This window comes from Strix aluco, chromosome Z, assembly GCF_031877795.1.
Source record: "Strix aluco isolate bStrAlu1 chromosome Z, bStrAlu1.hap1, whole genome shotgun sequence".
Classification (NCBI taxonomy): Eukaryota; Metazoa; Chordata; class Aves; order Strigiformes; family Strigidae; genus Strix; species Strix aluco.
Genome location: NC_133971.1, coordinates 94,044,993 through 94,058,746, shown reverse-complemented (window position 1 = coordinate 94,058,746; position 13,754 = coordinate 94,044,993). Strand labels below are relative to the sequence as shown.

Genomic DNA, 13,754 nt, shown 5'->3' with positions numbered 1-13,754 from the left:
AAGCTTCTACCATCTTTCCTCCAGCCCCTGTTTGTCCACCCTTTTCTTCTCCAACTTCCACCCCTCACTAAGCACTTCCTCTACCTCCTTCCTCCTCCCTGCCTTCCCCTTTCAGTGTTTGGCTCCCTGTCAGTGAGTAACCAGGACCCTTGTGTTTTTGTTGTATGAGAGCGTGAGCAGATGCACAGAGAAGCTGCTAAATGCCAGCTCCCAGGCCTCTAGGAATGAATTGGGAATAAACTACCTGCACAGCCACCTCATCTCCTTGGTTTAAAGCAGACACCAAGCTGACGAACGCTTTTTGTCTGTGGATTTGCCATCTGCAAAGCCATACAGAGGACTTCAGAGCCACTCCGCCTATTTTGCAGATGGGAAAGGCCATCCCAGATAATGGAAATAGTTTCATCAGTCCAGAGAGCTCTGGTAGTCGTAGGTCTCTGCTCTCACCTCTGGGTCAAATTGGCAGAATGATTAAGAGATTAATTTCCTGGTCTGCCACAGACTCCTGGTGTGGCCCTGTGCAAGCAATGTAGATTTTTCTTTACTACTGTGACCCTTCTTTGAAAAATGAACATAATAGCACATTCACAGTTCCAGGATTAATTAAAGTGTGTTATTAAAGGCTGTGACACTGTCATTGGGTACACCTAACATAAGAGACAAAAAGTACCACGTTGGTGAGCTTGGTGAATTTGAGCCATCCAGAACCATAATAAAGCTTTTTTTAATAAAATAATAACTCAGGAGAGGTGGTCAGAGCTATCAAGCATTTATAAAGTGTCTGAGCTCCCGCTCCCAGAGGCAAAATTCCTCTGCAATGAACGTGAAGTCTGCACCCAAACAAAAAGGTCAGGCTGGGAGAGGTTCAGAAAAGAATTCCCATGGGACAACAGTCAACCAGATTCTCCTGAGAGAAATCTGGAGGTCGGTGAACATGGGGCTGGGGCTGACCCCTTTGCCGCCGAGTGCTTTGTAGGCTTCAGGTGGGTCTAGAAGAATGGCCAAGGCTCGTAGCAGGCTGCTGAGCGGCTGGGTGGGTCAGCAGACTCCTTTAGAAACGTCCTCTCCCTGCCCCTAGAAGTCGGATGGGCTCCTAATAGTCGTAAGAACGTGTCAAGACTGAAGAGTTTCCTTAATCCGATCGATTTCCATCCTCTTCCAGTTCCTTTGACGCCCTCGCAGTGAACTGGGCGAGTAGGGCGCCGAGTAACATGTGCTTCAAAGTGTGGCCGTGCCTTTGCCTCCCTCCCGCCAACGCTCATGTGAGATTTGTGACTTACAGCACCAGCAAAATGCACCTGGAATGGTGGCTTACAAGTCCCGAGAACCTCAGGAGCGTTGGCTACTACTCGTGTGCGTGGTATTTTCCCCGGAGTGAGCAATCCTGGAGCCAAACCATCTATTAAACGAAGAGTGCAGGGACGCTGGTCCATGGCTGGGTGACCTCTCCCTGCACCAGGGCTGTGAGCAACCCAGAGACAAAACCACTGGCATGAAAAAACCAGGCAGTTACAGCCTCATCCTTCATACAGGCACTAAAGCTTTGCCAAATACGCTTTCCTGTATTTTTTTATTACATTTTTCATGTTGACAGAGAGAGACCAGAGGTGTGGAGCGTGTGGGTGATTTCCCTGTGGCAGAGCTGGGAACACCATTCCTCGATCGCATCCTCCCAGCCCTACTCCAAGATTTGAACCCCTGGCGCTTGACAAGGCTTTAAGACTTTTCTGCACCCACCCGTTTGCTCATAAGGGCTTTTATATTGACCCCAGGACTTCGGCCATGTGTGAAGCGTTGAGCTGGGGAGCAGATCCTGGTGCCCTGTGGCATGGTGCTGGCTTGGTCCCTGCTCCCCCGGGGCTGTGGGAGCCTTGGGGGCTGGAGGCTTGGACAGAATCCATTTTATTTGCAGAAAAATCCTGCTTTCTTAATTATTCATTGCTTTAACATCTTGATTAATTATTCATTACTTCAACACAGGTAGGAACAGTCTTTGCAGAAACATGCCCAGGGTACGGTGGCACTGCAGCCCCAGCCAGGCCAGAGAATCGTGCCCAGACATAGCACGTGGTGACTTCTGCACGGCCCAGAGGGAGGGAAATCCAGCTTTGAGATCTTTGGGACAACTCTGCGTGCAAAAATTCAGGACCTGGGGTTGTCTTTAGCAACAGTCAGCTCTGTCCTGATGACATTCGGAGCTGTCAGAATTGATGCCCCATAGTTTTGAGGCATCCAGCGAAAGCAGAAAACTTTCCCTGCAAACCTTTACACATGCAGAGAGTTTAAAGTACTTTGAACTGTGCAGATATTGCCCCTAATTTTGAGGAATAAGGTTGACTCAACTCTCATTTTACCTCTGGCCACCTCTGCTTTCAGCAGTAGAACCTGCCCCAAAGTATGTCCGTGGGGGATTTCTGGATGGGGCTATTGGTGTTAATGTACTGCTCGTGCATCGAAATTCAACACTAACTGTAGTTTGGGGGTCAGGGGATTTCACAGAATCGTCTGGGTTGGAAAAGCCCTTGAAGCTCCTCCAGTCCAACCATGAACCTCACACTGACCGTTCCCAACTCCACCAGATCCCTCAGCGCTGGGTCAACCCGACTCTTCAACCCCTCCAGGGATGGGGACTCCCCCCCTGCCCTGGGCAGCCCATTCCAACGCCCAACAACCCCTTCTGCAAAGAAATCCTTCCTAAGAGCCAGTCTGACCCTGCCCTGGCGCAGCTTGAGGCCATTCCCTCTTGTCCTGGTGCTGGTTCCTTGGCTCAAGAGACTCCTCCCCCCTCTCTGCACCCTCCTTTCAGGGAGTTGCAGAGGGCCATGAGGTCTCCCCTCAGCCTCCTCTTCTCCAGACTAAACAACCCCAGTTCCCTCAGCCGCTCCCCATCACACCTGTGCTCCAGACCCTTCACCAGCTTCGTTGTCCTTCTCTGGACACGCTCGAGTCATTCAATGGCCTTTTTGTAGTGAGGGGCCCTAAACTGAACACAGTAATTGAGGTGCAGCCTCACCAGTGCCGAGTCCAGGGGTCAGATCCCTTCCCTGTCCCTGTTGGCCACGCTATTGCTGATACAAGCCAGGATGCCATTGGCCTTCTTGGCCACCTGGGCACACTGCTGGCTCATGTTCAGCCGGCTGTCAATCAACACCCCCAGGTCCCTCTCTGACTGGCAGCTCTCCAGCCACTCCTCCCCAAGCCTGTAGCGCTGCTGGGGGTTGTTGTGGCCCAAGTGCAGCACCCGGCATTTGGCCTTAGTGAAACTCCCCCAGTTGGCCTCAGCCCATCGCTCCAGCCTGTCCAGGTCTCTCTGCAGAGCCTCCCTACCCTCGAGCAGATCAACACTCCCACCCAACTTGGTGTCATCTGCAAACTGACTGAGGGTGCACTCGATCCCCTCGTCTAGATCATCAATAAAGATGTTAAACAGGAGTGGCCCCAAAACCCAGCCCTGGGGACACCACTCGTGACCGGCCTCCATCTGGATTTAACTCCATTCACCCCAACTCTTTGGGCCCGGCCATCAGCCAGTTTTTTACCCAGCAAAGCGTGTGCCCGTCCAAGCCTCGAGCAGCTCGTTTTGCCAGGAGAATGCTGTGGGAAACGGTGTCAGCGGTTTCACTGCAGAAATGCTGGTTTCCCCTACTTGTCTGATTTCAGTGGCGACCTCGTCTTTGCTCCTCTATCTAAATAAACCCCCAAAGCTGATGTGGAGTGTTGGGGTGCCTGTTGTAGAGCAGATAACTACACTCCAGTGCCGGCCCCAGCATCTTGCCCTCCTCGCCAAGCCCTCCAGAGCCCCTCACTGCTCCGTGCCATCATCCATCCATCCATCCATCCATCTGTCTGTCCCTGGGATCTCCATGTGTCATTGCAACACGGGGACAAGGCTGGGACCTGGGAGTATCTGCGGGAGCACACACATCTCCAATACTCATACTGTACTTGCAAGGAAGCCACTGGCTCTGCTTAGAGAAGAAAAAACCTGATATTTGGTTCATTTTCACCTCTAAGTGCCTTCAACATGAATGTAAGAAGAGGTGGTACCATAAAATGCTATTTAAGAGCCAGTGCTCGTTAAATATTATGCTCAACACAAGTTTTGATTCCCAAATGGAAAGAAGCTTCTGTCTCCCGAAGGAGACAATTTCCAGCAACCCAGCACTTAGGACACACTTCAGGGATTTTGTATTTATTTGGCTTTTTTAGTTCTAACTTTCATTAAAGTTTTAGATTAATGGAAAATCATGCACGGCACCAGCTCGTATTCCATGGGATGGGCTGTGCTTTGCCTCTGGGCTATCACTGCCACCCAGGCTTCACTGAAACCGTTGCTCCTGACTGCAACGGTAATTCATATTTTGCTTCTAGAGTTGATTTAATAAAAGGAGAGGAGCAAGTTTTGTTTGCCAGACAAAGCTATCTTGGAGGCTTTGCAGAAAATATGCTGCCATAGGTGTTAGACAGGGTGCAGGTTTCCCCCCCCCCCCCCCTTCTTTGCTCCTTCCCAAACTTCCCCCAGAGCCACCTGCAATTTATTTGGATTCACCAAGAACATCAGAGCTGGAAAAGAGAGATAATGGCGATGCTGGTTGTCCTCCCACCAAATCAGTGCTGCTTCCTGCCAGGCTTGGAGGAGGCTGAGAGGAAAAATGCTGAAGTTTCCCCCCGTAAGGGATGAGGAGCAGAGAGTGAGATGGCACCAGCGATGGCTTTAACGGAAAACTGTGGGTGCCCTGTGAATGGCACAGCCCGAAACCATGGGAGGAGGGATCCCCGCTTCAGAGTAAACAACTGTGGCAGAGAATAAGCCCCGCTGAGGATGTTTTCTGCCTGCTTAGTTAATATGCAAAATACCTGGAATGATAATGAATAGCAATAGTGATTCATTAGGAATATTTTGCATTTGCATCATCTTTCTCAAGCTCAAAAAGTGCCTTATAAGCACGAATGGAAGCACAAGATGCTCCCCGGGGATGGAGGGAGGCAGCCTGGCCACAGGCTGACAGGCTGGGGACAATTTTTGGCTGTTTCTGCCCAAGAAACAATTCCTGACGGGGGTGTAGGATGGGGAGGCACGCAAGCAGGACCTGGCATGCTGGTGGTGGGAACCCAAAGATGGAGAAAACTCCATCCCTGGTGCTTTCCTTGCCTGCGTTTTCAGTGGGCTCATGGCTTCAGTGGGCACAGGCTTGTCCTGGCCAAGGACACCCCGTTTATGCTGTTCCTTGCACCCCGATATATGGGTGAACCCCAACAGCTCAGTGGCTGGTGGGGATGGCAGAGCCCCAAACCACCGAGGGGCACCTGCTTGGGGCTTAACTACTCTTCTTCCCTGGGAAAGGAAGAATAGAAGAATAAAAGAGGTTCAGACTGGACATTAGGAAAAAATGTTTCCCAGAAAGAGTGGTCAGAGAGTGGAATAGGCTGCCCAGGGAGGGGGTGGAGTCCCCATCCCTGGGTGTGTTTAAGGGTCGTTTGGATGAGCTGTTGGGGGATGTGGTGTAGGGGAGAACTTTGTAGAGTCGGGCTGAGGGTTGGACTCGATGATCCCAAGGGTCTTTTCCAACCTGAAGGATTCTGTGAAAAGGACAAAAAAAAATCAACCAAAAAAAAAAAAAACCCCACCCAAACCTAAGAATAAATACGGTGTGTTTCAGCGCCTCAAGTGAAGGGAAGGAGGCTGGGGACAGGAGCCTGGCGGGCTCCTGGGGACCCCCGGGGGGGGGGACTGGGACCGGGAAGGAAAAATATGTATAAAAAAGGGTGGGGTTTTTTTGTTTTGTTTTGTTTTTTTTTTTTTTTTAAAAGAAGAAGAAGAAGAAGAAAAGCCGACGCAGGCAGTGAGGTAAAACGCGGCTCTCCCCATCCGAGCCCGGCGGGGAGAGGGGCTGGGATAGTCGAGCCGAGGCGAGCCCAGCCTAGCAGCGCCGAGCCCAGCCTAGCAGCGCCGAGCCCAGCCTAGCAGCGCCGAGCCGCCCCATACCTGAGCGGGGCGCGGCGGAGGCGGAGCGGACCTGCCTCCTCCTCCTCCTCCTCCTCCTCCTCCTGCCCCCCCCCCGCCCGCCACCGCGCCGTTCTCTTCCCTTCCCCGCGCCCCGGCCGGCGGCGGGTGTAAAGGTCGGTCGGTCGGTCTGTCCGTCCGTCGGTCCGGGGGTCGGTCCAGCGCCCCCATGCCCCCCGCTTAAAGCCCTTCGCTCCGACCATGTCCGCCGCGCAGCTCTACACTAAGGTGAGCGGGGGGGGGGATATCAATGTGTGTTTTGGGGGGGGTCTCCCTTGGATTTGGGGGCGGGGGGGGGGGTTGCAGTCGTGGAGGGGACCCACAACTTTCCCCGCACCCCCCGGGACGGTGCATGGGGACCGGAGGGACACACACACACACACACACACACACCCCAGATTTCACCCCCCCACGGGTGAACGCTGTGTCTGGTTTGGGGGGAACTTGGGCCGTGGGTGGAGGTTGTGGCAGCGTTGGCCTCGTCCTCCGTGGGGTCTGTCACCGGAAAGGCACAGCTCAAACGCACTCACCTTCCCCAAATCCTCATAAAATAATTATTTTTCTCCCTCATCATCCTAAAACAATCAGGGTGGAGGGAGAGGAAAAAAAAAAACCACAACCAACCCAGTCCTTCCAACTGCAGTAACTAACCGAAACGCTCCTGAGGTGCCCAATTCCCAGAGTCTTTTTTTTTTTTTTTTAAATACAATCCCTTAATAAATACAATCCCTCGGCAGGGGATGGCTCGAACTCACCCTCTTCCTCACGCAGGCGGGGAAGGGAACATGGCTGATGGCCTGGCAGGGTGCGACGCATCCCTCGGGGTGCCGCTGGGGTGGCCACCAACCGCCCTCCCCGCGGCTTCCCAGAGAGAAACCCAGATTGCCTCCTAAAAAGTCGTGAGAACAGGGAAGCTCGGGTGCCGGTTTCAAAGCAGAGCCTGCGATCTAGACAAGATACTGGTTTGTTGGGGTTTTTTTTAATTATTATTTTGTGGCCGCGGGATAGTTGGGGAGGGCGCAGGGTATCCCTGCTCCTTTGCCTGGGGTTGCGCCCCGCCACAGTTTGGGGCTTTCTGCCCCCCTCCCAGCGAGAGGTTTTGTCCGGATAGATCTGTGCCGATCGACTTGATGAAATTGCTCCTGGCGTGCCGCGGGAGATCCGCTCCGTACGGAACGATAACTGATAGGGAGAGAGCCCCTCTCCCTGTGCTCCCCATCTTCCCGAGGCTACCCGGGAGCGCTGCCGGAATCCAGGCGATGGGCTTAGTAAAAGCCATCAATAACTCCAGGCAGGGGCTCATCAAGAAAAGTGCTTGGCTTCGGGATGGTTTTTGCTGAAGGACTGTGAAGTTCCAGCATCATCTACTGTAATAATGAGAATTTTAGTGTTTTAAATTCTTCCTGTGACCATGGTTGGCGTGGAGGTGCTGCCAGATTGGCACCAGCCCTCTCAAGGAGCCACTTTTTGTCTCCGTGCCAGTCTCCCGGGCTTAACTTTGCTGCAGATTTCTGCTTCTGTAACTCATTTTGCGGACAGCTCTTATGTAATATTGGGGGTTGCCACTTATTTTTTTGGCCGTTGATATCAAACGGATGCCGGATGAATTGCGAATCTGGCGGCTCCGCCTTTGAACCTGTAGGAATTTAAGAAGCCCTGCTGGATGGAGCAGGGCTGGCTGTGAGCGGGCTGCTCTCCGTCCCTTCGAGAGAGAGTTTCAAAAGCAAAGTCTCTGGTTTGGAAAACCTTTTTTCCGTGCAAAAATGGAAGGGGAGGACAAGGAAAGGTGTGGCTAAACTGCTCCAACGTGCTGACCACAGCACCTCATCGGATGCGATGGCAAGCATCCCTGGGGAGGAGAGAGGCTGGCAGCAAGCGCTGTGTTATCCCTCTCTCTGGGCTGGTTATAACAACCAGGTTAATTGATTCTTAACTCGCTGATCAAGTCATTAACCTGTGTCATGTTTTTATGCTAATTCAGGTTTCAATTCCTGTTCATCTGTTGAATGGGTGTAAGATGCCTGTTGGGGCGTCGCTTGTGATCCTGTTGCTGTATGGGGACTTTTTGATGAGGCACTTGGGAAGCGATGGGGGATTGGGTGGCAAGCTGTGCGTGTGTCGTTGATTTTTAATTCCTTTTTTAGTAACAGCAAAGATTCTTGGTGAGAGCTGGTGTTTCAGCACTGGCCCTTCTGTTTTGCTGGGGGGTGTTTTAGGGACAGGGCTGGTGTGGTCGGTGGTGGGGGCCATGGATGGTGCCTTGAACCCAGATGGGTCATCTGTGGGGCTGAGCACCGGCATTGTGGTCACATTTAGGACTGTCCTACTGGGTCATCTTCTGTGTGGGGCCTCTGTGCCAGCTCTGGGCTTTGAAGCAGCAGGAAGATGTTTCCTATGACTTTGAGTATATAAGAAAAAGAGCAGAGGTGGCTTTAAAAAACCCACCAGCCTTAAGGTGCTGATGGAGATGCCCCTGATGAAGCAGATTTGTTGTTCTCTAGTCTGCTCTTGGAAAGTGTTAAGGAAGGTCCTGGCGCTCACTTGCACATTGCCGCTGCACGGATGCAGGCGTTCAGCCCCGTGGCCTGTAGGTCTGCTGGACATTTATAGCTCATGTAGGGTAGAGGCCTCTGAGAGTGTGGTGGGGAGAAGACAACCTGCTGCAGAGGGCTGTCCTGCCCCGAGCAGTTGGGGGTTGATGCACCCTCTGCGCACGGCCGCCAGAAGATGCTCTTCAGGGTAATTGGGCGCGGGGGTGAACAGAGGAAAGGAGGAGGGAAGAGTTGGGGGAGCTTTGGTGGGGTGTTACAGATCAGGAGATGACTTTCCAAGCGTAGAGGTGGGGCCTCCTGGATTGCCTTGTCAGCAGGATGGGGATAAGGATTTTTGAGGGGAGGCGGGCGATCCGGCTCGCTGGAATCAATACATCTGTCTTGCTAAAAGCCTATCGATCCGAGGCGCGGTGTTGCATTAGCACAGCCACAGCGGTACCTCCCTCAGAGTCCTTCCTCCTCCTGCTTGAACCAGGATGAGAGAAACTGCTGGGGAGCTGCTTTGGAGTGGCTGAGGGGGACTTCTCAGGTCCTCCCACCTCTCCTTCCCGCTGGGCTACAACGGGAGCTGCTGGTGTTGTTGTGTAGAGAGCCCTTAACTTCCACTTGATGCTTGCAGAAGATCTCCTGGGACTCTGTGGGACATGTAGTATTTTCTTGGTGTTTAAGTTGGTGCTTGTTAAGCCATGCTGATGAATTTGTTGTGTTAGACTCAGCGCTGCCCTGAGGAGCACTTAAAGTGGAGAGGAACCCATCCTGGAAACACCAGCAGCTGTGAGTTGCTGTTGGAGGCCGTCTCCATGTGACATCTCACCTGTGCCCCTTGAAAAGCAGGGATGACCGGTGCTTAATAGCCCCTATCAAACAAGATAATTAACAGCTCTGCCTAATTATGAGCATGAGAGTAGTTCCAAAACTGCATCAACCTTTAAGCACGTAGGACTCCACCTGGGTAAACAGTTACAGGGAGACCATTATAATACTCTCCTCACTTCTGATGTGGTACCTGGGGACTTTGGGATTATCTGGCTGTGGGTTTTATTTTGTTGTGGAAGAAAACAGGAATTTAGTGTGACTTGTGTCCCAGAGGAAGAGGAGCTGTATGGTAAAGGGTGCAGCCCGGGTCTTGGAGCTGTTGGCACTGGTGTGTGGAAGAGGATTAGGGGAGGTAGTGGCATCGAGGACTCCCACTTGCAAAAACCAGTTCCAGAGGGAGAACTGGTAGAGCTTTGCCTAACCTGTGTATTGCCCAGTGTCCTTCTAAGGCTGCCTGAAGCTGGTCCTGCTCCTGCTGTGTCCCTGGGGTTGCTGCTGGAACAGAGTGATGGGACCTGCCCGGCCAAACTGGTTGCAGCTGCAAAGGGGAGTTTCTCAAACCTTATTTCACTGAAGCAGGAGGCAAAGGCTGTGGGAAAAAAAGAAAAACCAGACTGCATGCAGTGCTCTTTACTTCCTCTCCAGCCAGAGCCCTCCAAAGAAACCTGTTGCTGATGCAGCTAAACTCCGGCCAAGGTAACCGCAGTCCAATCCCCGTAAGCCTGTGCAGATGCCAGCATTACTCTGTAAGGAGATAACGGGGACATTCTGCTCCTCTGAGCTGGGTGCTGGGCAGGATGGAGGGAGGACACGGCCCCTGGAAGATGCCATCTCCAGCAACGGTTTCATTTGCAGCATTAAACTGGAGATTAGACTCGTTTGCGTGGCTAGCCTTTGTTATTGTAAGGTGAAGCTCTTCCTATTACTAAAACAAATATAATTGCTTTTGCTTCTGGATGTTCTGGTCTCTTAAAGGTATTTCTTAAAATATGTTAATTTAAGTGTAGCCTCTGAACCTCATGCAAAATAGTTTTTCTGCCAGGCGAGGGAATAAGCTGTGCCTTCCTGCTCCTGGAGTGTTGTGGAGCTCGAGATACACTCTTCAGAAGGATTGCGAGCTCTGGAGGAGTAAGAAACCAGGGTATTTCTTTCTTTTTTAATTTTTTTTTTTTCCTCCCCTTGTGCAAAGTGACTGTTACTTGCCAAGTAATTTTTTTTTGGTAGACGATAGAACTTAATGCATTAAAAAAATCCTCTTCTAATGGCTAGAGTTGGGTATAGAAATCTCTCTGGTTTTCACTTCAAGTTGTTGTATTAAATAAAGTAGCTGGAATGAATTGGTGGTTTCTGACCCTGGGGAGAAACTCTTCAAAAGTGAATAAATATTGCCAGTGTGATCACACACTGAGTGAATGAATTGGCATAAACCTTCTGGCATAAAACACTCTGGCATTTCTGAAAGTGATTTATTCTTCAAGGCTCAGGGAGGATTCATCCTTAGTGGGTGCCTGTGTGCTGGTTTGGGGTTGAGGAGTAGCTGGGAAGGAGAGAGAAGATTTTCTGTCTGTTGTGTAGAAAAAGTTTCTGTGAATAAAAGTGAGGGACAGGGAGAACTTGGGGTTCAGTCCCAGGACATCCATGGGACCTCTGCTGCAGAGCTCCTGAACCTTGTCTCTGCCATTTGCAGCTGCTTTTAGGAAAAGCAGGTTATACTCAAAGGTTTTTTTTGTTGTTTTTTTTTTTTTTTTTTCTAGTTTATTTTAGATGAGTCTGGGTTATGTCACAAAGGGCAGGGACAGCTTGGAGGCCACACTGGGATTTTTCTTTAAAGATGGGGCTGTCTTGCTGAAGGAGCCGGATCCGCTGGCATCCCTGGTCTCCTCCTGATCCCGCCTTGTCATTAGCTGTCATTGTGGAGAAAAAAAACCCACTGAAATGTAAAATATAATTGCCTCAGCTGGGGACCGTGCTGAGGGTATGGCCACCTCCCCAGCAGCTCAGGGACCTCCTCTGCTTCCCGGGATGGCACCGAGGAGAGAAAAGCAAAGCCAAACTTGGGGGGTTTAAATACTGCAAAGTCTACTGGTTATACGGCCTTGAGTAGGTGCAAGGAAGGTGAGAGATGGGTACTGGTGGCTTCGTGGGCATTTCCTTCCATCAACGGGCAGGAGATGGCTGGAGTTTGCCCTGTGCTCTCCTGGCGCTGTGCAGATGCTTATCCTGCTGGGGTCTTTGTGATGCAAAAATAGCGGTGTTTTCTTTTCTGTTGGTGCAAATGTTCATCTCAATTGTGTATTTAATAGCACCTGTGTTGGTGTTAGACCAGAGCCACTGAGCTAAGGAACATGGAGCTCAGTGCAGGTGCTTAATGACTCCAGCAGGGCTTAATTAGCTGGGTTCCTGCTTTATGTCCTCTTGCTGGTTGGGATGAGTCAACTTGCCTTTTATAAAAATTAAGAATTCCTGCCTTGATACTGCTTTAAGGGTGTGAAATTGCAGGGGGACAACCCCAATGCACACCAGTGGCAGCGATTTGCTGAGTGAACTCGAGGGTGAAGGATGGAAACCTGGGGACAGCAGAGGGTCCAGAGCCCAAGGCAGCGTGTGGCTTGTGCTGGTTCTTGTGGGATGGGATGGGATGAATTGGTCCTACCCTTTTTACCCTAAGGAAGGAGTTTAACCGAGGGTATTTGTCACAGGCAGCCTGGCTGCTGTTGAGGGGTGTGTTTACAGGGGAGGATTTTTGCTTTGTTAGTCTTCTCTGCTGTCAGGAACCCAATGTAGAAAATAATAACCCTGAATGTGAATGCATGTGTCCCTTCTAATGACCAAGAAAGAAGGCTCTGTATGTTTTTATCTGTGTTTTTCTCTCTCTCTATATATGTTTGAAGGTGATCTTAGTTACCACAATACAATGCAGTTCTAGGCACGTTGGACTTCTAAATTTACACGCCGGTTAGTTTGTAGCTCTCGCCAAAAAAAAGGAATAGTGTACCCTTACTGCGATAGGTTTCTCCTGTGGTTTCCTTCCCGGACAACTAACTTGAGTGTGAAGGTGGACTTTGGACCTTGTGAGTTAGTCAGCGGTGTAATAAACAGCAGGTAGTGTAGGTGAAGCCCTGAGTTGGTTTTTTTTGTGGTGTTACTGTCTGCTCTTTGACCCGTTCTGCAAACAGAAGCATTTCACGGCAGTTAAAGGAATATCAGCATGAACTACAATTCAGGTCAGGAAAAGGACTGCTTTTATTGCAGTAAAACCTTAAGCTTTGGCAGACACCTGAACTGTTTGCAAAACATTTTAGCGAAGAATCTGCTATTTAGCAAAACTGAAGAAATTCCCTGTGAGCTTCCTGGGTCTTGAGTTGGTTGTGCAAAGCAATCGCCCTTGTTTGCCTCCGGCCCACTGTAAGACACATCTTTTGGGGTTGGGTTGGGTTTTGACTTAGCCTGATCCTCCAGAAATGAGCAGAGACCTGTCCAGAGATGGTGGCATGGCTGGGGAGGACTAGGGGTGGGTGGGTGGTGGGCTTTCTCGTTTGAACGCTCTTTAACGTGATGCCCAGGTCACAGTAAACTCAGCGGTTTTACTAATGAGGCTATTAAGACTTTGGTATTTCTGCTCTTTGCCTTTCCTGCGGTATCCAGAAGGTTTGGAGAGGAACACCCCTCCAGGGAAGAGCCTGCAGCCTGGAAATGTGACCTTTTCTCCAGCAGTGCTCTCCTTTTGTCCTTGATTTGTCCATGTTCAAAGTGTTCTCCAGCCAACTGAAACCTGCGAGTCATGGAAATGGGTTAAACATGTCAAAGGCTGGACTATAGGAGTAGCAACATAGGTCTATAAACCCTTGCTATAAGGAATGCAAGCCCTTAATTTGCAGGGTATGGCCCCAAACCTGTGGGTCGGTGCAGGGTGGTGGGATGGTGGTGCAGCTCCTTTGGGATCACGTGGTCCCAACCCACCGTGCCACCATCTTTCACCACTTCTAACCAAATCATGTTTGATTTTTTTTTTTTAAAACAATATTTATTTATTTATTTTCTCCTCCACAAGCAGTGGGGTTTTTTTTCAGTACTGGCTTTTATTTCCCCGCGCTTGTCCCTGTGAAGCTGGTGGTGCTGTTAGGACTTTCAGACCCCGCTCTGGCAATTAGCAGATCACCAACAATACCCTGTAACATGTCTTTCTGCCCTCCCCAACTCTATTTATGGTGCAGGGCAGGTTGTAGGATACCTTGGCTATGTCCTCCTTAATGCATGGCCATCTCCTCCTTCTTCAGTCTGTGTTTCATGTTCCCTGTGGGCATTGGTGGTGGTACCAGTGGGGTGGTTTTGTGTCTTCTGGGTGCTTGGTGTTGGTGTGCTTTGTGGTAATGTGGCTTGGC

At 50.8% G+C, this 13,754-nt stretch overlaps 1 protein-coding gene across 1 annotated transcript in view; it reads left to right on the top strand.

Annotated features, from left to right (window-relative positions):
* The first annotated feature begins 6,069 nt into the window (after window positions 1–6,069).
* The window catches only part of MYO5B (myosin VB), a 165,110-nt gene continuing 157,425 nt past the window's right edge, over window positions 6,070–13,754 (top strand). The window contains exon 1 of the mRNA XM_074812741.1: window positions 6,070–6,232. Within this exon, the coding sequence (XP_074668842.1) occupies window positions 6,206–6,232 (27 nt within the window). The 5' untranslated portion in view covers window positions 6,070–6,205. The remainder of the gene's footprint in view (window positions 6,233–13,754) is intronic.